At 36.4% G+C, this 26429-nt stretch overlaps 1 protein-coding gene across 1 annotated transcript; it reads right to left on the bottom strand.

The window, feature by feature from the left end:
• Nucleotides 1–17604: 17604 nt before the first annotated feature.
• Nucleotides 17605–21474, bottom strand: LOC140170856 (uncharacterized). Its single transcript, XM_072194068.1, is given in 3 exon segments — nucleotides 17605–19319; nucleotides 21254–21356; nucleotides 21359–21474. Coding segments are annotated over 3 exon segments (369 nt in total). The 5' UTR covers nucleotides 21438–21474; the 3' UTR covers nucleotides 17605–19132.
• Nucleotides 21475–26429: the final 4955 nt, after the last annotated feature.

The raw sequence follows: 26429 nt of genomic DNA, 5'->3' as shown, positions 1-26429 counted from the left end.
TATTTATAACACCTGCAAAGAAAATCACGTGAAGAGTCTGAAAAGCATATTGAAAAGAAGACAGGGCCTACGTGCATAAATGAGCCTTGCTAAAACGTTGGATAAGATTGTCAATCATCAAGCAGTGGCTCCGGGGGGGCTCGGCCCCAATAATTTGGATGCCTATGGAAAAGTACCATTGGGCCCCCCAATAATTTTGGCCAGGCACCATTGCCCCCCCCCCCCAATATTTAACATCTTCCGGAGCCTCTAAGGGCGAATTTCTCGACGAGTGGCTTAGCAGTTGGCTTGTCTAGCCTCAAGGCTTAAGAGGTCGTAAGACCAGGCTTAACTGAAAACGTATTTCCTGAAGCACGGCTACCATAGCCTCGATGCTTCGTTAGCCCGTGGGCTAGGCTTGTAGGATTAGCCCCAGGCTTCAGTAAAATTTGCATTTCTCGAAATCAGTCTTCTGTAGCCGTCGTCTACGCAAGCCTGTTAGACCAGGCTTACAGCGGCTTTTCTTGGCCCTGCCTCAGAGCAGGTCTTAGGTCGTAAGCCTTGGTCTATTTCAATTTACAACTTATTTAAATTGTAACGCAAAGTTTTTCTTTCATATTTTGACGGTCTTTCAATTAACATGGGTAAGCAGCCGCGTAACTAGGGGGAGCGGGGGAGCCCTTGCCCCCCCCAATGATAAAGGTAAATTAGGCCTACTTCTGAGAGTTATTAATTAACCTCATATTTGGTCATACCTTAAAAACTCAATTTTTAAGGTTAAATAAATTGCATTTATTTTTAAGGTTAAAATCCCACTTTTGTACCATTGGCCTATATGTCACCAGCTTTAATAGTTTAAATATGGCATTTGTACCATATTTTTGTCAACCCCCCCCCCAATGTCAAAAAGAAATCTACGCCAATGTTCCGGGGACACATTCCAAGTAGATCCAATAACTCCTCAGACCCACTCCACCCACACACCCCACCCGTCACGTCTTTAGCGTCCCGTAATAAACTTTTTAGGCTTCTTGTGAGAAACACGCCATCTCGCGATGACCTCATGGCATGTGAACCAATCAAAATCCAGCTACTATCGAACCTTAAAAAGGACGTGCGCTTGATGTAAAAAGGGATAAAGTCAATACGTGATTCTGAGAATGTGTACGCATGGTGGTGATTGTATTAAAGTATATTGTAAATCGCCGTCGCAAATTCGACGTTGCCAACATTATAGGCTATCAGCAGTTTTGCGTCTGCCTGCATTATAACAATGCATAGCAACGGTTATGGGACTGGCTCAACAAATCAGATACCGGTACCATAGGATTTAATAAAGTTCAAAGTTCATACAAAGTAAAATCGTTCGACGATTGTCATGGATAAGAATTTACGCACTGGAAACATACATGTAGGCCTATCATAGCTGAATAGCTCTCAAAAATGATGACATGATAATCGATAATTAGCATGATCAAACTCAGAACTGCAAAAGTCAGATATCTGATAGTATGATTCAGCAGCAGGATGTCATGACTCAATTTATTCTTTATGGTTACGATTTAAAAAATAACAACGAAATAATAATTATAATTAAACGATGATAATATTATATAGCCTACTATAATGTATAGGATTTTGTTTTAAATTAAAGAAATTATAAACATTTTTTTATCATAGGCCTAATTTAACATGTTAAATATATGCCTATGCCTATATATCATTTCGCAACATCTTATAGGCCACACAAACAGCATGAACATGATGAATATTATAAACTTGTCAAATAACTTAAAAACACTCAGTTGAAAACGTTTGTCATTTTGTCTTTATTTATACAATATTGCTTCTCGTATCATTTGTTTTTGTGTAATTATTTTAACAAAACAATAGCCTACCAATCCAATTTAGCAGAAAAATGTTATATTAAAATGCGCTTTGCGATATTTGTAGGCCCTAAATTCAATTAAAACGCCATATAGGCCTAACTGCACGCGGTTGGTATAGGCTGAGAGAGAAACTTTTTCAGCCTACAATGAAATTATTATTATTATTTTATTTTTTTTGGTTAAAAAAGCAGGACAATAAATCTGAAGTGTTTTCCAATTTATGCAAATAAATTTTTGTAGTATATAGGCCCTAACCCAACGAACACAAAACATTAATTTTTAAAACGTTGGAAGCAGGTTGTATTTTGGGTTTTGGTTTTGGTAAAAACCTTTTAATAACATTAAAGGAGTATTTCGTGATCATAGCACCGATGATCCTCTTTTTATGACAATTTTCAGTATAGATATCCACGAAAAAAGCTTATTCCCAAAATTTCAGTTGATTCCAATTTTGCGTTTGCGAGTTATGCATGATTATACTGCTCCATAGACTGTGTTGTAATTTCGTTCTGGTATACCAGAATGAAATTCATATCTTTGCTAAACGAATTAATCTGCAAGAATTTTTTGTACATAAACATTATGTAAAAGTCTCAACTTTTTTTGAAAAAAGTGGGGAGATGATGCTGTGGATCACGAAATGCCCCTTTAAATGTCGGATTATATAAAAGTCATTAAAACGTTTTAAAATGTTTTGTTATGAAAACACACAACAACAATATTTTTAAAATGTTTTCAAAATGTTATTTTAAATAAAAATTCCAAACATTTCTTTTGTGAAATATTTTGTCAACACTTAAATAACATAATGTTAGAATATTTTTGAATGTTATGAAAAACGTTTTATATATCGTCTGTATACCCTTTATATAACCCGACATTTAAACATTTTCTGACAACCTTTTCTAACCGTTTGCGAATGATCTCGAAAATGTTTTGTGTTTGCTGAGAAGGTTGTTTTAGTAATACGTTTTATTTATTTTCATATATTTAGTGTAGCAACATTGAATAGTATTGTTATTATTTTATATTGTTTTATTAAATTTTGAACTATGTTCAAAATCTCACCTTCTCTGGTTCAACTATGGTCTTTCAGACTTTCACATTAAAATGTAGATTATGTGGTATCTTTATACTATAGGCTATATAAATAAATGGCCAATGATTTAACATAAAAGTGGGAATATTTTAACTTTATAACATTAAGTTTTAAAGTTTTAATATTTATTTAATATTATTATTATTGTTATTATTATTAGTGTTATTTTTTTAGCTAATGAGTTAATGACCATAGGGGTAGATCCCGGGAGAGATGGGGGATAAATCCTCCTAATATTTTAATCATCCCCCAATGTTGTGGCCTGTATATGGGTTTCTAACCAAAATTAACCCACATATTTTGGTAATTTTAAACTAAAAGTGCCAATTTTGGCGCTTCGCGCAAATTAATTCCGGTTTTGTACTATATTTCACCAGTTTAGCTTCAATATAGCAATTTTTGCGCGCTTCGCGCGCATTTGTACCATAAACTTATTTTGTCGGCAAAAGGTGCTGCATTCACTAGACTTTAAGAAATTTTCTCCAACCCCAAAAAGAAATCTATGCTACTGTTAGGGATGTATATTTTGGGTTTCGTTTTTAGTGCTTGAAGGGGGGCGAAAAAAAATTTTAGACCATAAAAAAGGGGAATAAAAAAATCCACCTTTTTAGGGGGATCAAAAAATTTGACGTCCGAGGTTCCAACTTTTCCAACCATCCCCTCCCCCACCAAAGTATTTATGAACACTCCCTACACTGGCACAAGTCTCTCTTGTTTTAGAAAAGATTAATTTCCGCCTTACGCGACACCACCCGGATTTAGAAAATTCCCAGGAAAAAATGGCCTATTGGCATTTCAACTCAAAACTGATTATTATCTTTCCGATTTAAAAGCACCTATCCTAAAGAATATGATCCCGAATCACATAAATTCGCCCAGTCCCATTTCCCAAATATGAAAGTGAAAAAAAAAAGTGAATTTCAGTTTGGCAGAGGTGGGACTCGAACATACGCCGCAGTTGCATACAGTATCTCCAAGTCCAGCGCGCTAATCCATTGGACCACATGAGTTGCTGGTAGCCATATCGAATTTTAAACGTATAGCTTATAGGCAACTCCAACATTTCTGGGTATAGAATAGAAATACAACAATACGTGTATTGTGCTGAGCACAATAAATAATATCAACTTTGACTGCATCGTGCATCATGGTATTGATATATCGGTCCGTACAATCTGAGACTATTATCTCAGGTACAATGTAGGCCTATAGGGAATCTGCCATTTTCTTTTAGGCCTATAGTCCCCGGAGTATAGACGTTGGGTTTTCCCCCAGTTTATTCAAGATTTTCACATAGAACCCCCAAGATGTTTTTTAGAAAATAGAAGATTAGGCCAAGTAAAAATAAAAATATGTTTCTCGTCCGGGTTTTTAAAAATTAGGAGAATGAGGGGCTTTTTATTTTTTATTTTTTATTGGAAAATGACACTAAATACCTGTATTTGGCACCATATTTTTGGGTATTTGACATACAGATTGATATCTGAGAAAAAGGAGGAGGCCCTTTTTATTTTACTGTTTTGAGAGGTAGGCCCCTCTAGTGATCACAAAACTCTTCTTAAAATGATGTATTATTCATTTACAAAGCTGTAAAATAAGTTTCAACTTCTGAAACATCTTTTCCAACAAGTTATAACCGAAAGTTTACAAAATAAAAAGAAATTTAAAAATCTTCAAAAAGGAGGAGGGCGCGGACGAGAAACATGTTTGTTTTTTTACTCGGCCTTAGATTACCATAAAAACGACACAGTAATATTTATCGGGGTTCTATGTAAAAATTACATTAGATTTTTCATCATTTTTTGAGCGTTTATTTTCAGTAAATTCAAAAAATATTTTGACGTATATAAAATTGAAATAAAATTCTCCCCTGCTAAACAACACCAACTGTAGGCCCTACCACAATTGGGTATCACGAATCGTTCTACATGTTGTGCAGTTAATATTCATATATTCCTTTATACATAGAATGCTGCAGTTTTTACACAAAAAATATTTCAGCGAAAACCCGCCCACTCGGCTATTTTATAATGATAATCAGACTTCCTTGGAACATGCAATAATTAGCATTAAAACCAAGTTGTTTTTATGCATTTTAAAAACACTTTGGCTGGACGGCGAAGGCCGCTGTGATCCCGAATATAGAGTGCTTGCACGAAAAGTCATTAGTTCAAATCATCATCCAGACACGCTCCAGAAGATATGCAAATGCATGGAGTACAAAAGAATTACTTTGATCAATACCAGTTAAACAGGCAATTGTATTGTACTCCATGCATTTGCATGTCTTCTGGAGCGTGTCTGGAGGATGATTTGAACGAATGACCTTCCGTGCAAGCACCCTATAATTATGATAGGGTCACGCATAAATTCAGCGCACACTTTAAATTTTCGTCTTGGGTAAAGACTATGCTGCAGGGATCGTTTTAAACGTAAATACCTAAATAAATCATGCAAGTGGCCATATTTTTGGGAATTTGTTGTGACGCACCATGATCTTTGCGAAGGTTGCATTCATAGAACACCTCAATGAAATATGATATGTCCCATATATATGTTTACTTTAAAGTCGAAACTAATTTATAGGCAGAAAAAAATTAAAATTTACTGGCCAAAAATGTGATATTTTTGGCATTTTTCTAGTAACATTTTTATGGAAACAAAATTACAAAAACCTCGGTAAATCTGTCAATTTACGACCAATTCTACCACCCGAAAGAAAAAACTGTCCGTGTTATTTTGCTCACACAATAGTTCTTGTTCAAAAAGCAAAACAGCAGAATGCGTGTTATCTCTAATTTCAAAAGAAATGTTCGGGACTTTTATCACGATTATTGTAACACGACAAAAGAAGTACAGTACATACATCCGACACGTAGCATACATCCTTTTGGTCTGATAACATACCAACATAGCACCCGGCTATATGGCCACATAAATTTTTTAATTCGTTTCGCATCCCAGTTGGAAAAGTGAGGAGGGAGGGGGCTGTTGATTTTTGTTTTTGTTTTTTGCTGAATTGACCAAATAAAGCAGTTTTCATGTAAAATTGACATTGCTAGCAGTTTTCGGGCATTTCAGCATATGCCATGAAAACGACGAAACCATCATTAATGAGGGTAAGATCCCTTAGAGTTCCACAAAAACACTAGCAAGTGATTCATGCTGACTAATAATCTTGTTTATACGCATTAACATTTCACTCATGTATTGAAACCTTTTAATGTAATATGAAAATTGAAAAATGAAAAAATATAGACTGATCCCAGAAAGTGAGGAAGGAGGTGGGCGTACAACAAATGATTTTTTTTATTTGGCTTAGCATGGACTAACCGGTGTATGTCTATTATTCTTAACCGTAACTGCGGGGTCAACAGTACATCCGATTTATAGTGATCTACAATCAGTCGCCAAGCTGTGAGTTATTGATTAACAATCAATCAAGTAAAAGCACTTTCCTACAATAACAAAAGCTTCTAGCCCTGTCTCGCAGTTGAAATCGCAATAATCTTAAGCGACCAGTAAGTATAAACTCAGCGTCATGGGTTGTTCCTGGGATATTATATATAGAGGGAGACATTCCAAACCCAGAAAGATTATCGCTGTAGGACCTATGCTATGAAACACTTGTGCCGTGTCGCCCAGTGCGACGAGGGTGTTGACGCGCTTACAAACCCAAACAGCATGAACGATGCCTGCCCCCCCCCATTTATTATGTTTTCCCCCGCTTGCCCCCACCCCCAATGAAAATGTCTACACTCTTAAAACAAACTAATCAAAAACGATTAGAAACTAATCAAATTTGATTAGACTGCCGTATCGATAGGTGACTTACTAGAATCTAATCAAAATGATACGGAGAGTCTAATCAAATATTTGATGAGGAACTAATCATTTTTTTACAAGTTATCTAATCAAAATGATTAGATAACTATTCAAATTTGATTTGATCCTTATCAAAATAATACGTAATATATCAAAAATGAATAGTTTGCTAGTTGCAGTTGATTAGAATCCATTCAATTTATTTGAATCTATTTGACAAGAAATCTGGTTAAAATTCTAGTCATGTTAATTTGGGGAAATGCGTCATCTCTTGTCCGCTTCACGCTAAGAGAGGAACACTATACGACTCAACACTGTGGTGTTAAATAGCCATCGAGTGTATTTGATAGCATGGTGACACGTATTACAGAAATTATCTATAAAATTATCCGGTCTTAAAAGAGGAAGGCAGATAATTATAATGTATTTGCTTGAAAATATAAAATCTATGGTGTTAAATAGCGTTTGCCCTGTGTTCTTCACCCGTGGTTTTGTTTCCTATTATTTCAACTGAGATTCTAACGTACTTTTAAAACATAATGAACACAAAAATACAGATGCTAGATTAATATATCAATAAAAGTAGATTTCTTACTAGTGCCTATGTCCCCACCGTACTGTACAAATGTGTAATGGCGGCCGACCAAGACCCCGGATACAGCAGCGTGCGTACTTTTGACCAATGAAATCCCTCATTATCGTTGACGTCATTTTGATGAGTGTGTCGATTCAAAGTTTTCTGCGATGTTGATACTAAATCGCATCAAACGATATGATTCGATTTAAAAATGATAAGGGATCTATTCAAATTGATGAGTTTCTATTTAAAAAAAAATGAATAGACTTTCTATTCAAAAAAATGAATAGGCTGTCATTAGAGTGTAGTTACGCCACTGTGAGTAAGTAAAATTATTGTTCGATTTAGTTGAACATTTCAGCATTTTATATTAGTGTTCATTTGAGTTAGTTGAATTTTTTTTAAGTAGCTGTTGCTATCATAAGGCCTACTCATTTTGAATGATGATTTTTTTAGCAACGAATATAATTTAAAAAATTCTTTCATCATCATCATCATCATCATCATCATCATCATCATCATCATCATCATCATGAAGACCTATATGATACCACCTGTCCCTATCCAAGCCTTAATAGTTTGATACTCGTACTTTTCATAAGTAGGCCTACCGTAGAAACCCGTCTATAAGGAATAGAAGCGACTGTGATGATAGCATATTTCACGCTAGCGCCCTCCACAATATTATATCATTATGGAATTTGAGCAAATCATTTACCGACACAAGCAGGTATACAATGTATTATTTTATCTTTATTTCGCATCTCACGAGCATAGCTCACTTGGCAAGGCATAAGACTTTGGTTCTTTAGATCGGAAGATGGTGAGTTCGAGCCTCATCACGGTCACACAAACTTTTATAAACAAAATATTGTTCAAACTTTTCATTTATATTTTCTTGCATTTTCTAAAGACTCCTTTCGTGATCATTTTTTTTCATATTTAGTTTAATTTATTCTATTGTTTTTCTTTTATTGTTTCTTTTCTTTGTCTTTTTTTCTTGTTTAATTTTATTTTTCTTTATTTTTCTTTGATTCATATAATATTGGCAGGATAAGGAGAGGAAGGAACTAAAGACCCATTCAGTGATTTGCTCATCCAGACGATCGTAAAAATCATCAAAATTCACCTTTGTCATTGTCATAGATGTGGTAACATAGCCTGCTAGTGGTTCAGCAGAAAACCGTGTGACACATAATATACATTTGGCTACATTTTATTATACGATAAATACGAATTTATTAAACATGGTAACAAATATTCTCTAGCAGATCGGTTATACGATGGAACTGGTAGGCATAGGCCTATTATAAATTCGGGATATTAAATATCTTCCTGACGAGACAGATCTGCGCATGTGGTCAAAGACGATTCCTTACTAGCCACAGACCGTCCGCTGGAATTAGTTCAGGGATCGATATAATGGGATAGGCATCGTAGTATTACGTAACACACCGAAAGATGTAGTTTAACTCTAGACAATAGGCGCCATATTGCAGGAGGGTTAGAGTTCATAGAGAAAACGTTAAAGGTTAGTAGATTAGGTCACCCAGGCACATCACTAATGTGTTTCACGAGTTGTAATACCGACAGGTAAAAACATTGATTTTGTAAAATTCTCCCGATTTTTAAAATTACTAAATAAGGTTAGTACTTCAAACCATTCTTTGATGAATCTATGCAATATGACGGTAATTTTTGAAACATCTAAGAATCAATCTTAAACATCTTCATGATATTCATTTTTTTGCGCATGGTCAAAGCATGCTCTTGCGCTATCCACAGACTATCCGGTGGAAACTTCAAAGCAGCGATCATGCGTTAATATTTACAAAATGGCGAATGATGTAGTTTAAGTCGAACAATAGCGTGACCGGCGTGACGTAGTTTTTGGCATTGTTCCTATATGCACTTTCACCCTCCTGATTAGTTGAACATGAACCATTCGCTATGGCTGTTGGTCGGACCTCTCATCTCTCCACATCGATTGTGACCTATAATCCCCGACATTGCCCTTATGAACTCACATCCTCCTGTTTTATTCCAATACGCTGGCGAAGTTACGTAATAATCGGATTAACTACCATAGCAATAGGTGAAAACAATTTTTGAATATACCGCGTTATACACTGATACGTTCAGGCGGTACCTCTTCATAGAGGCCCTGCATGAAATTATCGATTGGCTCCAAACAAAGGATTTGAGCCGGTGTCCTTCACCGTAGTTATGGCGGAGTGCAGTCCATTCAATCAAATGTTGTCATCAACCTATTTGATCGTAGTGCAGGGTTATGTGTGTGAGACGAACTGTCACGGTAGATTGCAATCATGCTTTTGTTGAATGCATTTGAGTAGTCCGCCATATTTACGGGATGATACGTCACATGCAAGGCCTCTATTGAACCATATCATGCTGCACCTGTAAGATCTTTGAAAAGACCAGTATTGTATTCAATCTATGATTGCAGACATACACAGTACAGGTGATGAGTGTAACCTGCTTGTAGCGCAGCGCGATATGTTCAAAATTGTTTTCACCTATTGCTATGGTAATTAATCCGATTAATTACGCAACTTCACCAGCGTATAATGGCCGAATAAATTCTGACCATCACTTGGCTTGTTGGATTCGTCTATACTACAATTCGCTGTCGAAGTGACGTAATAATCGCAATAACTACCATCAAGCAGATTGCACTAATCACCCGCGTATGTCACCAAACATAGATTGAATAACACTGTTTTCATAAATACTAATCTTACATGGCGAGTGATTAGCATTTCTTTGACAACTATGGTTTAATGCATAGGTGCCACGTGAACGATGAAGTGCACGGCTATATATTCGAAATTGTATTCATCAATTGATATGGTAGTTAATCCGATTAATTACGTCACATCGACAGCGGGTTCAAGTGGAACAAAAACAGTGTATGTCCATTGCTAGCTATGGTAATTAATCATGTTAGTGTTTACATCACTACTTCGGTGAAGACAAGAGAAGTGTGCCTTCTCTACCAACGCCTGTGATATAACAGGTGCAAGCGAAACAAAATTGAATGACCAGAATAGTTTCCTTTGTCAGATGAATTGATTGAAGTTTTTGAAGACACTCTATTCTTGATGGGACAATAGATTCAAATATGGAATAATTATTATTCCTCATCTATTTTTTTTTTATTGAAAAAACTGCAATTGTGGCAACAGAACAATATTTATTTTGATTTCATTTCAAGTAGAAACAAAATCGTGCTTAAGCCAAAAACGCACCCTACCTACCATTCCTCAAGAATTGGGATGGCACAAAGGTGCAACATAGGTTTTATTGCAAAGACGAGGACAGACAAGTAGTTACAACACATCTGTCTAACCGTGGGTTTCGCTATTATTTAGAATAAATGCTTTTACTAGTTTCTATAAAACCACAAAATTACTAAAAAAACTATAAAAAACTATAAAAAAAAAAAAAAAAAATAAAATTTAAAAAACAAACAAAAAACACCTAAAATTAAAAGTAGAAAGGTAGATTTGAAGAAAGATAAAAAGAACATGTCAAAAAGTTAAAATTAAACGAGAATGAAAAAACGGAACCGGTGCCCGGACCATGCTCTCTTCAGCATGTCTTCAGTTCCAAAGTCTGACGCTCTATCAATTGAGCTATGCGATCCTGATATACGAAACAGTCGTTATTATGTCAATACAATTGATTGGTGTTACAACATACTTAGATGGAATGCATAGCCACCCAGTGCCAGTATATATTTGCTCAAACTCCAAATACAACAAGCAACCAATTTTATTGAGGGCGTTTCTTAGGTATATCCTTGTAGACGGGGTTTTACGGTATTACAATATTATTTCGGAGTGCCTATATATATTGTACCAGGTTGGACATCAATTTAATACAATATAAGAAGGACAAAATTGGTAAAGATGTAGTAAATATTTGACACGAAACAATAATGCATGCAGTATTAAAACTGAATTTACGGATAAGATGCATATAATATTGCTATATCTTCTACTTAAATAATTATAAATATTGTACCAACAGATAACTTCATGTGAGATCTGAGAAGACTACTGAAAATCTGAGAGGACTACTGAAAATATCAGCAGTAGATAGCACGTTGGTTGTTGTCAAATAATGTTTGGTTATGTTTTTGCACCAAAAATATCCTTAAATAATGTTTTACTTTTGACAAACATTCGAATGACTTGTTTGAAGTGTGAAACAATTTTTGCTTTACTTTTTAGGGAAATCACAGATTCCTTTCCATTAGGCTTACTGTTTTACCCTTTTTTGGGATGCAAAGAAAAAATCACGAGTAAAAAGCATAGACGTATCATTCATACAAGTTGGACTCATAAAAGTCAAGTGGAAATAAAATAATACATAAAAGACACAAAAACAGACACAATATTCTTGCATCAAGTTGTGTATATAGGCCTACGGTATAAGCCCAAGCACAAGACCGCGGGTCTAGGCTAGTCTTTGTGCCGGGAACATTGCGATAATGAGACGGCAACCTTGTTAGTACGGTAAACCGTGAGGACCACAGCTTATGTACATCTACCTCCAACAGCCTATACAATTACGTCGCTGGCTGAAAGGGACGAGGTTGTCAAGCGTTAAGCCTGCAAGGCCACTAAGACTAGGTTGAATTTGCGTTGAAGAAATCCGGCTAGAGTTAAGACTCGGGCTTCGAGAGCGGGCTAGGCTTAGTAGCCTCAAGGCCACCTTAAGCCTAAGGCTTACGAAGACTCCTATCGAGAAATTCGCCCTACGACTCGTAGTAAGACTCTTAGTAAGAGGGTGTGATGACCGAGCGGTCTAGGCGTTGCGCTGTCGGCCGGGAGAATACGATCGGCTAGGGTTCGAGCCTTGGACTTGCCTTGGGTGAGAATTCTCTTTCTCTCCCAAAATGTTCCAAAAGGTCGGAAATCTTCCAATTGCGTTAAGGGACCGTTCACAAACACTTGTGGGGGGGGCAAAATTGAGTTTATATGCTTTTCTATGGGGTTAACCCGTAATTTTCATGTCAAAAAAAGGGGGGGGGGTCCTAAAATGTTTGAGATGTCAAAGGGGGCCCTGAAAAAATGTTTGCGATGATTTTTTTTTGCTCCATGCCCCCCTAACAAGTGTTGTGAACGGTCCCGAACACCACAGAATGTAATTCTCACCCCCATACACTGCACGTGCATGCTTTTAGGCCCCTAGTAGGTTATAGCATGGTTGCCTTGAGCACAGTAGAATATGAGCTAATATGGCTTCAACATGTTCAATGTGCCCAGGGCTTGAGCATTTTCCTTGAAGCTGGTCCATATCAGGACCCACGTGGTCGCCGCACGGAACGATCGTTTAAACAAACAACAAAATAAGTTTCTATTTTAGCGGGATTTTAGCTACCTCCTACCTTTTTTGCAATAGGTCTATAGTGCACAGAACTGTTCAGAACAACCTGCTCAACACTGGCATCACATGTACAACTGAGCTGATATTGTTTGGCCAAGCCGTTTGGTAGCAGTTTTTGTGTTAATTTCTAGTTCAAATTTTACATAACAAACTTGACCTTCTCATGCGTGTAGTATTTGCGAGTTGATAAAGCAAGTATTTTTCCCGCTGTTTACATAAATTGAACTGTATTTGAACTAAAAGATAACATTTCGTTTATTTCCATATATTCCGATATCGATATGCCATACCGTATGGTCTTGAAATTTACATAATTAAAAAAAATCATTTATTTATTTATCTATTAATTATTTTGTTGTTGTTGTTGTTGTTGTTGTTGTTGTTGTTGATGTTGTTGATTATGTTTGTTTGTTTCACTGTGACAGGCCCTGGAACAGAATGCTAACAAGTGCAGTTCTCGAACCACAAAGCTGATGGACCTCGGCATTTAAATCGGCTTTCGCGGTTATCAGTTTTAAAAAAGTGAAATTTTTCTCTTATTTTTCTTTATGACTTGTTGATATGTTTTTTAATTGATTTCTTTATTTTTTTCTCTCTTTCATTAATTTGATAGGCCTACCACCTGGAGATTTCGAGATATCTATAAGTTTACAAAGTATCCAAAAAATAGGCGGGACTTTAAAAATATATGTATACCAAAAACATCTTGCCTCCTTTTGATTTGCCACATTTCTTGACACCATTCAACCTGAATGGCATGCCCTCCCCCTTTTGTCCTGCCATGGGGTATTTGGATGAAAACATAGAATATGGGGCTCGTAGTGACAATTCAGTTGACAGTAGTTAAATATTATTGAATACCCAATGTAGATTTTCCAGTCTCTGAATCGCCGCACAAAACTAAAAATATCTAAATACAAACCCCACTATCATTTTCTCAATTGGGATGCGATCAAGCAAAATCAGTCGGAACTCGGAAATATTAAATTTTCAGTTTCTTATAGAATAGTAAAAAGCATTTACAAATCTGGATTTTGCAGAAAACCCCATTGAAATTGAACAACCATTTCCAAAATGAAATTATTTCCTTTGTATGGCTATATCTCACAATCAATATTTCCGAGTTCCGACTGATTTTGCTTGATCGCATCACAATTTTTGAATGGGTAATTTCAGCCGTATTTGGTGTTATTTTAAATTGCTCAAAGATGACTAAGTGTCATCATACAACTGAATCCATAATACAATTGTCTGCAGCATGATCAGGGCCAGAGGTGTTGTGAGTCCAGAAAAGCCAAAAAAAATTGCAAATGTGTATTCAAATTCAGGTTCACCTTAAATTTAACGGCCCCAAACATATTGCATGCTGCATTTTCAATTCAAATTACCAGTTGTCCCGCTCATCTTATTCATTTCCCGTTAATGTGCTTATTAACGAGTTGCTCGGACAAGAACAAATTTTTACGGTAGTTTTCATTTTTTTTTAATTACAAATATTTGTGTTACATGACTGTGCATGTAAATTTAAAATTAAAAGAAAAAATGAAAAAGTCCAAGCAACTCGTTAATCATGTTAATAGGCTTATTAACGAATTGAAGTGGGACATGTGGCCCTAGTGGGAATGACCTAAGTGGGACATGGACTAAGTGGGACATAAGTGGGACATGGACTAAGTGAGATTGGACTAACTGGGACATGGACTAAGTAAGATTGGACTAACTGAGTCTGGACAAAGTGGGATTTGGACCAAATGGGATTGGACTAAGTGGGATTGGACCAAATGGGATTGGACCAAGTGGGAATTTCCCCTTGGTTCGTAGACTAAATACTCGTTAGACCAAATGGTTTGTAGACTAAATGTGTATTAGACCAAATGGCTATTAAACTTATTGGTTATAGACCAAAGGGGTATTAGACTAAAATGGTTATTAGACTAAATGGTTTTAGGCTTATGGTTGTTTGACCAAATGGTTGTCGGACTATAATGATTACCGGACCAAATGGTTATTGGACGTAGTCGATATAGACCTAATGGGTTTTATTAGACTGAATGTTATTAGACTAATTGCAAATCCCCATCAAAAATTCCGAGCTCTTTAGATATATGAAAATATTCGCAATAATGTGATCAGCAAAATCTGGAGCTTTTTAAACAATGTTGTGACCATTAATTTTAAGTCAAGCTTTGCTCTATCATGGTCTGCTCACGCTTGTGTATTAAAATCATTTTATTAAGTGAAGACCTGAGCGCAAGAAGACCTTAAGTCCACTTGGCCCCTCAACATGTTTACACTAAAGTTGCGTATGGTTTCTTTGGGTTTTATAATGTTTAATACATGTTCCAGGGTGAAAACATCATGAACGGTTGTGAAAGATTTGTTTTGGCCCCTGAACATGTATAACACATTACCAAACTATACGAAACTATAGGCAACTTTAGTGTATAGGCCTACATGTTGAGGGGCCAAGTGGACTTACGGTCCTCTTGCGCTCAGGTCTTCAAGTGCGTTCATGGTATACCGTAAACGTTCGCCTAATGGCGCTATGGACTTTATAGAAATGAGAGAGCGCCATCCTTGCAAAATCCTAACAGCATTAAGGATACGTGTTGTTAGAGTCTGCAACCTCGACATAATGATTCAGAAACAAACTTTCGTGACGTGATCAAACAGTTAGGTTAGTTAGGTTACATGGAGTGTGATTATAGTGGCTGCATGCGGAAAGATTATACTGCAATAACAATAGAGGTTACCCACTTTACTCATGTGTGACTTCTAACGACTGTTCCCGTAGTGTACCTTATTCAAAGCAATTCAATGCACGACCTCGAAGTTACCTGCAAGACTTTGGCGGGCTAATTTGAAACAATGATGGTTGCACATGCAGGTACTTCTTTTGAAAGTCCTAAACAAGGTATAGCGGTCGCTGATAGGATAACCTCTGTTGATTTTGCAGTATACTTATACGCTAATATAGCCGAATAATCTGGCTCACTATAAAAACGATCTAGGTTAATAATTACTAGAGTGGCGCAAATAGCCATAGTAGCTGAAGGCGCCATTAAACCCAAAGAAAGAAAGAATTACTAGAGTGGTAAATGTTTTGGTAAATTTTTTTTTGGGGGGGAAGGGTCAGGTATTCTTTCTCAAAATGTCATTGTCCTTAATTTGCAGATCGATTCATACCTAACTCATTTTGGTAAATCTGCCATTGTATTTTTTTCATAGTGTGTGAATATTCTTCTGTTCAAAATGACACTGTGTTTCTGTCTGACCCGTTAGCTCAGTCAGCAGAGCGTGCGCCTTAAATGATTCAGGGTACTGGTTCAAATCTTGATCACTGACCCTATTTGATGTGAAGAAGCGTCAATAAATGTTTATGTCTCCATTTTTGGAATGAATATTATGATTCGTTTTTATTGTTGTAGTTTATTTTTATCATTTTTTAGATAAATAGTCACTACGAAACATAATTCCAAACGGCAACGAAACCCGCGGTGGGACCAAATTTGCTACACCTGGTACCTATCAATGCGCGGTCCACATAATGGTAATCGCCTTACACGTAACAGTTAAAAATGACCAAGATAAATCCTTTGCAAAAATATACGTCCTCAATGTTTCAAATTGTGTAACTATACAAAGTGTATTATTTACTTTATTGATTTATTCATTATAATAGCTCAGCTGGTTTTTTTTTTTTTTTTTTTTCATTTTATTAAAAGGATCGAACCCTAGTAGACCAGACAACAGAGCATATCCATCAGACCACGAAGTGGTTGCGTTACTCCGTGGTATCGAGTCAAGCAATTTTTGTATAGCGATTATTATGATCCAGGTTCAGAACTTTTAAGTTCATTAAAATGCGTGATATAGTCCATATAATGATAATCGCTTTACACGTATAACCGAAGACTGAACTAAAATGAAACATCCTCCGTGGAGCAGTTTCAGACAAAAGCTTGGGATTATTAGGGCAGAGGTTATCTTTTGAATCCTTTCATAACCACTGAAGCACAGTCAAAGACACTCGAGCGAATTGAAAGAGTTGTCGCTCGCGACAAAAGAATCTGGGTGCAAACATGTATAGAGAAGTCGGTACAAATTTGATATGTGAGGGTTTTATACTATTTAATAAAAACCGACGAACTTAACAATAACAATAATAATTAATATTGCTTTTATATAATTTCAGGGAAGAACCCATTATACCATAGTAGTTACTCTCCATATATTAATTGTTAAATACAAGAGAAACAAAGCAAAATGAAATGAAAAGAAATAAAACCAACAGAGAAACAAAGAATCGTGAAAAAAAGACACAAACAAATAAAATAAATAAATAAATAAATAAATAAATAAAAAACGATAAAGATAAAATCAACAGAATAGAGAAAAAAAAAGTACCTAAACAAATACAAATTAACAGATTTTAAACAAAAAGAGATACTATTTCCCCAAATCAGAAAGAAAAAAACATTGACAGACATTCTAAAGCAAATTTGTCAGGAATTTCTGCATGGGAGACCATCTAAAGTTCACTCTATCCTCGTCTGATGCTCTGCTAACTGGGCCACTACGTAATAGCTGAATGATTACCACATTATCATGAATATCGTTGTTTGACCTTGGTCATAATTGAATGTGTCGATAGGTTTCACGCTTTAACTACACGCGCCCTTAATTTTCAGTGATGATACTGGGCTTTTACAGGGAGGGCGCTCTCTCATTTCTATAAACTCCATAGCGCCATTAGGCGAACGTTTACGGTATTTACATAGTGAAATAAACTGAAACTATCCACCACAAAGCATTTTGTAAACTCTTCAGAGTAGGTTTTAATGTTTTCACTTATTTGCCTGACATATCTTGGTAAATTAATTTAGTTTGATACATCTCCTTCCCTTTTCTTCAGTTTATTTATTCGTCTTTATTCTTGCTATTCAATTCTTGTACCTGTTCTTCATCTGCTCTTTTTCATGCTTTTGCATATAATGATACACATGCATTGCCTTAATTTGGAAAGTTATTCTTCAGGAGTAACCAGGAAGTGGAAAGCGCACAATACAAACACGTCTTTCAGCAAAGATACTAAAATATCTTTGACTATATTAGTTCTTTATCCCCAGGCACGTAGCTCAGATGACATAAAAATGTCTATTATTATCCCTCACGTTTGGGATACTCTTTACACTCTCATCGGTATGGAGTTCTTAATGATCATGATGACTGGGCTTTCCTGGTTATGCGCCTGGTAATCGTGCCAATAATTGTAACTTTAGAAAGCTGTGGAGATGCCTTGTGAATGCCAGGTAAAACATTATTTTCCTTTTTTCTTTTTTTCCTTTGTCTTATTTACATGAGCACGTATTTCCACTTATTTCTAGATTATTGTATACACCTTTTTTCCTAACCAGCTGTAGGCTATTTATAGGCCTATTCTAACTTGCTTTTTGAAATACTAATTATAATGACTTTGTTCAATTGTTGTTTTTGTTTTTCGTTTTGTTTTCTTTGTTTTGTTTTTGGAAACTTAACATTTCATGCAGCACTAAATCAAAACTGGAAAACTTTTATAACATCGTTTTTGAGTCCATTACATTTGAAATGAAAGAAAGGAACAAATATGTAGCTTTAATAAAACAAAATATTACAAAACCAGTATCTGATATGTTCCTGGTATACCTGAGACTATTATACTCAGGTATAATAGTCTCAGGGTATACCGACCCAACTACTGCTAACTACTGATAGACTTCTATACCTGCAACCAAGTGATCTGCGAAGAGCCTCCTTGGTCTCTTCTGCTTCGCCCCACTCTATGTAGCTCTATGTAAGCCAGGCCTATAAGCTGCTCTATCTACTCATCGCAATATTTTAACTTTCTTTAGTACAAGGGCCGCTTTGGCCCAACCATTATAGGAACAAGCAAAATGAAGACAATGTCGCATTTAACCCCCTGAGCACTACCTGCCGATCTAACATTGCCTCTGATTGGTCAATTACGTGATATCTTCATTTTAATCACCAATCAGAATGGAACTTTGCCAATTAATTCACCCCAATTTTTTTACGTGGTGAAATTATTTTAACAATCTGACAATGTTGCTGATTGGTCCAATTGATAATGAAATCTTCTTAGGCATGTAGTTCTCATGGGGTTAAGATATACAACATTCAATCCGTAACTGTTGTTGATAAACATTTTGAAGATGACCTTATAGTACTATTTTCTCCCGCAGTACCACTTTGTAAATTGTAATCCACAAACTTCGTCTTCATTTTACTCGACCATATCTCAAACATGACAAAGTTATCAAATAATAAATATTCGGCAGTAGCATAAGTTCATATCATAGTCACTATTACGCAAATGATGACAAGACAGAGTGCGTCGTATCCGGCGTTGACGAAGTAGGCTGCAATCTTTTTGCCTTCAAATCCTGCATGAGGAATCTGTAACAACTGGCATGGGATGGTCAACGCTAGAGCAAAACGAATGGCATTATATAAGCCCTGTACATGAAAGTAGGATCTGAAAAGAGACAAAAGTAGAAAGATTATGATTGAAGCAACTTCATAACCCTGTTCATAATTTATGATGATGCATTCGCTACACACTAAAAACTACGGGGTTATATTTTCCGTGGTCATTTTGAATTGACCACGTTTGGGGTTGTTTTGACCCTTCAAGGGGGTTAAGTAATTTGACCACATTCACGAGGTCATTTTAGCCACGACGAACGTGGTCAAAAACTTAGTGGTCATTTTGCCGATACCGTCGCGCATTGATATCAGTTTCAATCTTCCGCTTTGAAAATCTCAATTCATAAATGAGTTTAAACATGAGCTGCAATTATAGTTTGTTGATTAATAAATAAAACTAATTTTTTGACCGAAGTTACCCAATTTGTCAACTTTATAATGACTTGCATTTCGGAACTATTTGCACAGACGGTGTGCATCGGCTCACGTGGTATAACATCAGCGCCATATTTGTTCTGATTGTGCAGCTCAGCGGATTGTCGTGTGTGCTTGTCTGCATGATGTGGAATATGAAAAGTTAGTTGAAAAGTGAGACTGCAAGGATGCATAGACCCTTGTCTATGCACGCAGATTCATTCCAATTTCATGCTGTCGTGGCTGGTGTCTTGGCTGCAGTTGTTATAAGCTTATATCATGTAAGCTTATAATACGTGAACTGTCATAGGCGATGACTGACTGTGTGTGAGTGTGATACACAGATGCATTTTGCAGTTTGCTGTTTATGTAATGCTTTCTCTGTGCAGAAACACACTTATGTCCTGGTGGGACCAGCATGACCATAGGCCTACTAAAAAAATCCAAACAACCCCTAAATGTGGTTATTGAGTAACCCTATAAAACAACCCTTTCAAATGGGTCATTTCATTTGACCCCGAAATGAGGTCATTAAGTAACCCAATAAGGCAACCTTTTGAAGGGGTCATTTCATTTGACCCCGAAATGTGGTAATATTTTGACCCCAATGGGGTTACTATTTGACCCAAATGCGTAGTCATTGCAATGACCCCGACCAATGGGGTCAAAATGACCCCGTTAGTGGTATGGTGTTTAGTTGATAACTATGCTGGGTTTGGGTCATTTTTTGACCCCGTAGTTTTAAGTGTGTACTTGCATGGTTCCGCCATTATGCATGTGCGGGGAGAGTCTCGAACTGGCAGCACATATGAAAGTAAGAATTGCCTAACCTTACACAGAATGTTATATGACTGGTTCAATTCCCATTCATGTATGCTGTTATGTCAGTTCGACGCTCTCCCTGCACATAGTGCATAATGGCAGAACCACGGAAGTAGCGTATAAACCATGATCTTGAATCCGTATAGTCCTGTAATTCATGCTCTAGTCATTTTTCCTTAGGCCTATGTTATCGCTTTTTGTTTTGAATTATTTTGTAATTGAGACCTTTTGGGGATAAATTGGGGCAAGGGCACTCGATATAATTTTCTTAGGGATGCCAATATTTCATTCACAATGACGGTGCCAAAAATCGGTAGGCCTACTCATATGATCCTAAATTGTTGCCACTATAAGAATGTGCACATTGAACATTGTTTGAAGTTGTGTCAATGATTGTTTGAGTTTTCTGCTTTTGGCATTCATAATACAACAGATTGATTATTTTCTTTTCAAAAGATATTTCCTATGTTTCCTTTTCGTTATTTTCACTGATCACGAAGAAGAGAAGATGACACTGCATTCATACACAATTTAATTCTAAAATTTAAATGATGAACATTGTACCATCCTATGATGGGGGTAAACGAACATCGATTATAAAACAACGAGGACGAGAACAAGAAATAACGAAAGTGAGGTCAGGGTCTGAGTGAGGTCAAGAAGGACGATGTTCATTCACCCCATCAACGGCATGAAAGTGCCACATAGGAATGGTCTACACTTAGTCTATACTTGCGCTATACTTACAAAAGTTTGGCATCAAAGAACAAAGCAAGACAAAACATAGCCACAACCGACGACAGATAAACCCTGTTATCGGAGGTAGCCGGCCTATGACCTCTGACCCATCCCCAAACAGGTTGTTCGAATACCAGAAGGCGCTCAAAAGTTGTGTGGCAACCGTTGCTAAGACGACGCTAATTATGGACATCTTGGATGTTTCTGATCACGAATCGGGAAGTAAATGATACCTGAAAAAAATACAAATTTTTCCAATTTAATCAACTTGATTGAAGAAGCAAAGTATTACAAGTATAGGCCTAAAGGGACCGTTCACAAACACTTGTTAGGGGGGCTGATGAAAAAAAAAGGGACTGAAAATTTTTGAACCTCCTAAGGGGGGCCCTGCAAAAAAGACCACACATTTTCCTGGAAAATTGAGTTTATATGCTTTTCTATGGATATGGGGTTGACCTATAATTTTCATGTCAAAAAGGGGGTAGGCCTGACATTTTTGAGGTCTGTAAAGGGGGTGACATTTTTCTTGCATCAGCCCCCCCAACAAGTGTTTGTGAACGGTCCCTAGCCTTATATGCCTACTCCTCACGTCAAATGCTCAGTTTCCTATATATTGATACCAACCCCAGACGTACATTACACTGGATGCTGCCCAGCTATGGCTACTCGGAGAGTACCAGTGCAGTACTGTATAGACCATTTCATATTAAGATCGGGAAAGTTCGGAAAACCAGCGGACTGGCGGACAAGAAATGTCATGCCACGTGACCCTTTTTGCGCCAAAAAAAAGCAGCTTATTTAATAACCAATATTAACATGGGGTTTAAATATTTCCCTAGCATATTGAGTTAACATCTCAGCTACTTGTTTTTTCACAATAAGATACTAATGGAAAGAAATGATAAAATGTTCGTCATTTTTCGTCAGTTAAATTTTTTTCACGGCAGTGAAATGATGCCACTTGCACCCACATCTCATATGCACAGTTTATCCCTTACATATCCTGTGTCTTGAATAGTTATATAGCCACCAAGCCTGTGGTTAAAGAGACTAGGAAATAATTCCTGATATCTCATACCCTAGTTTGTATGCCTTTATCTAATCTTGCCCCACTGACAACTTACTCATTAGCCCTTGGCCGGGGAAGAGTCTGTTAAATGTAGGAATTTTTTAGCCTTTTTTTATAAACATGTTTGTAATTGGCTTATAGCCATCACATGCTGACAATACACATAACTGATTGGTTAACAGGTCATGGCCAGGCCTGATCACAAAATAAACATATCATCTGTATAGAAAACTATGCAGCAGGCGATTTACTTCAGAAAATTACTACATTGCACAAAACTAAGTCCATTATCTATAGTTAATTGAATGTCGGGGAACCCCTCAAGCAGGTGGAGGATTTCGTATACCTGGGAGGGGTATCAGAAACCCCCAGCAATGAAAACGATATCAAACGTAGGATTGGTCTTGCTATGGGATCCATGCAGAAGCTGAACCCCATTTGGAAGTCGAGAGACATCAAAATTCAACCAAACTTGAATTATACCGAGTACTGGTCCTATCCATCATCACATATAGTGCCGAAACCTGGACACTCAAGAAATCAGATGAACAGAGACTGCAAGTATTTGAAATGGCGTGCTTGAGGAAACGAGTCACACGTAGAGACAGAATCCGAAATACTAGCATCAGGGAGCGGCTACATTACTACAAAGATATCATGACCAAAAAACTCAAATATTCATTTGGTCATGTGAAAAGAATGAACAACATCCGTTATCCAAAAATCCTGCTCGAAGGTCCGAGAAGGCAACAAACCCAGAGGAAGACCGGGAAAAAAGTGGCTCGAGGATATCAAGCACTTCTGTTCAGAGACAGGAATACCATCAATTGCAGCGGCAGGACATCTGGCCATCACCAACAGACAGCTGTGGAGACTCAAACTAGTTGGGAAGCCATCTCCGAGACCTACCTCAGGAGGACGGCTTTAAGTCAAGTAAGTCAAATTGAATGTTTATTGACTCTTGTAATAACCCATAACCTGTATAATATTGGTGTTCAGTTCATAAAAACAGGACCATGACCCTGACAAAAGCTAGCAAGAGCAAATGGCTGTTTAATTTGTTTACTTTAGTAATAAAGGCATCTTGCAAATTTTCTTCGTAGTTATAGCCAAATTTGTTTCCTGTATAGGTAGCTTAATAAAAATTCCTTTAAAAAAGGAATGAGGCGCCCAATGTGAGCTTGGTCGTGATGTGGTGAATTTCATGGTGTTTAGATTATTATCTCTTGCAAACCCGGTGACACCTCATTATAGAAATCAGACCTGTCGATAGGTTGTAAGAGGGGATATTCTTTTCCAGGCACAAATTGCGCCATATATAAAGAAAGTTTTGCTACTTTGCAACACAATAAAAACCTAAATGCAAAATGAGATCCTGTAGGTGGCTCCCGAGGGGCTTAAAAAACTAAATGCAAAATGAGGTTTTTAAAAAATATTGTTTTCCAGAGTCAAGACGCAGGTATCATTATTAAGCCTCATATCACTTATTTATTGTCGAATAAGTGCAGAGTAGGTTAGATATGAATATTAAATGTTAGACCAAAGTAGCTGAAAGTACATGTAGGCCTACTATACACCTGATCCGTGAACTTGTCTTTTTTATTAAAGACAAATTCTTGTTTACACTTACAGAACGTTTTGTCTATGCATTATCACCTCTTCCACAGGTCAGTCTCTTACACAAGACATAGGCCTACCACCACACGCTTGATTGCACATTGAGGGTTTTTTCGGCCGATTGTCCCCCCCCCCCCACCACCACCACACACACACCCACGCATACATGACCACCCCCGACCCAAATGAAATTGACAGTGTAGGACCTACACATAGCACCGTGAATATATTAACATATAGTTCACGAGGTGCAGACTTGCTACTATAGATGGATGGAGCAGAATAGTAGCCTATGTAGGCCTAACCCAGCAAACACAAAAACGTTTTAAAAACGTTTTAAATAAGTTATATTTTGGCTTTTGGTTTAGGTAAAAACGTTTTAATAATATTAAAATGTCGGGTTATATAAAGGTCATGATAACGTTTTAAAACGTTTTGTATGAAAACACACTACAACAATATTGCTAAATGTTTTCAAAAAATGTTATTATAAACTATTTTTGCAAACATTTTTGCCAAATATTGTGTCAATACTTAAATATAAACATTATGTTAAAATATTTGAACCCAGCAAACACAGAAATGTTCTTAAAATGTTTTTTTTAAAACCTTTTAATAACATTTAAATGTCGGGTTATACAAAGGTCATGAAAACGTTTTTAAAACGTTATTGAAAATATTTTGGGCAAACGTTTTTCGCAAAATATATTTTCAACCCCAAAATAACATTCTGTTTAGAATGTTTTGTATCAAGTTTTCAAGAATGTTTTTGGAACGTCATTAAAACGTTTTTATACCCTTTCTATAACCCGACATTTAAACGTTTTCTGTAAAACATTTCTGTTTGCTGAGCATTAGATTATCAACAAATGTTTTTTAAGGTTATGAAAACGTTTTATACTCTTATTAATATACCCTTTATATAACCCGACATTTAAACGTTTTCTGACAACCTTTTATAACCTTTTGCGAATGATGTCGAAAACGTTTTGTGTTTGCTGGGAAGCTATTATCCTGTTATAGAGCTCTAGCCCGAAGCCGCCGAACAAACGCGCTTTTTCCATTATTTTCTTTCAGCCCATACACTTTTGCAATTCACACCCGAACACACTGGTATTGCATCCTGACGGTATATATACATGTAAACTATGGTCGGCGTCAATTAATATAGGCCTATTTATAAATTGGTGCAATTCATGATAGATATCTGTGAATTATTTTTGGTGATAGTTATTTCAAGCCGTTTAATATCAACCCTGTCGTCAAAACATTTGTTCATATATTTCAAATCCAGTGGCATGATATATTCTCAGCAAATAACTCATGCATACTGCCAGAAGATATTCTAGAGACAGTGAGCTAACGCTGGCACCAAAATAGAATGCATAATTTCTGCATGTTTGTAGGTAGCCTTTAATACAATTATCTGACCTGTTTTCGTCTTTTGAGGCTGCAGAAAAACACTAACACTGCAAGACTCTTCTAAATCGAAGATTTTCAAAAAATAAATTGCACTTCCGCAGGAAAGATTGCTGTAGTAAATACTATATCCAGTTCCAGTTGAACTTGAATTTCACCTTTCCGTAATAGCGTCTCTGTACGGGTGCACTTGTCTATACAAACACCAATGTGCAATTGTACATATGACCTTTTCGGTTAAATGAACGCCAATTTAATCCCGTTAAATTTACTCCGCTCCAATACACCATAATACCATGAATACAGATACGCTTTCATTTGCTTGTCAAAGCAGATATATTCAAATAAGTTCAAATAGATCTCAATAATATTCCAAATTTATCAGAACGAGGCTGAAAACACTATTCAGGATATTATTAATTTAACAATTAATAAAATAAAAGAATAAAAAAACCCTCCAAACCAGGAAATTGTAATTTTATCCATTTTGCGCTTCTCCCATAATTTGCATGCTGTGCCGTGTATTCCCCCGCTCATATTTCATAATATTATTTTTATTCCGTAGCCATGGTAACGTTAAAGTTTGCACTTCCCAAACATTGAGATTTGGATTGTGTATATTTTGGACCTTGAAATAAAAAAAAAAAAAAAAGAGGACATATATGCATTACATGGAACCATTATTATATATTTTTGTCACATATGCGAGTGAAATGTCAATACCATTACTTAGGCTTCAACGCCGCTCCAGTAAAAGCCCTTGACCCATTTAATTATATGGCACTAGCGTTGCTATATATTAGAGCATAGACCATTTAAAATATGGTCTATGATTAGAGCTTATTAGCTTATATTTCTTTGATGATGGTGTAGAAATTATGACATCAATCGTTCTACTTAAAAACTAGAACATATGGTATGGAAAAATCTTAAATTGAATATCTCTCCAACTTAAAATTAAAGAAATCATGAACCTAAGGAATGAAGTATCTAATATCTTCGTGATATTTTAAGATGAACATGATGACTGTTATTTATATTTAAGTGAAACATATGCAGCAGAGCCCACGCACGGCATTT

Source organism: Amphiura filiformis, chromosome 15 (genome assembly GCF_039555335.1).
Source record: "Amphiura filiformis chromosome 15, Afil_fr2py, whole genome shotgun sequence".
NCBI classification, from domain to species: domain Eukaryota; kingdom Metazoa; phylum Echinodermata; class Ophiuroidea; order Amphilepidida; family Amphiuridae; genus Amphiura; species Amphiura filiformis.
Note: the sequence above shows the minus strand (reverse complement) of the source record. Positions and strands in the feature narration are given on the sequence as shown.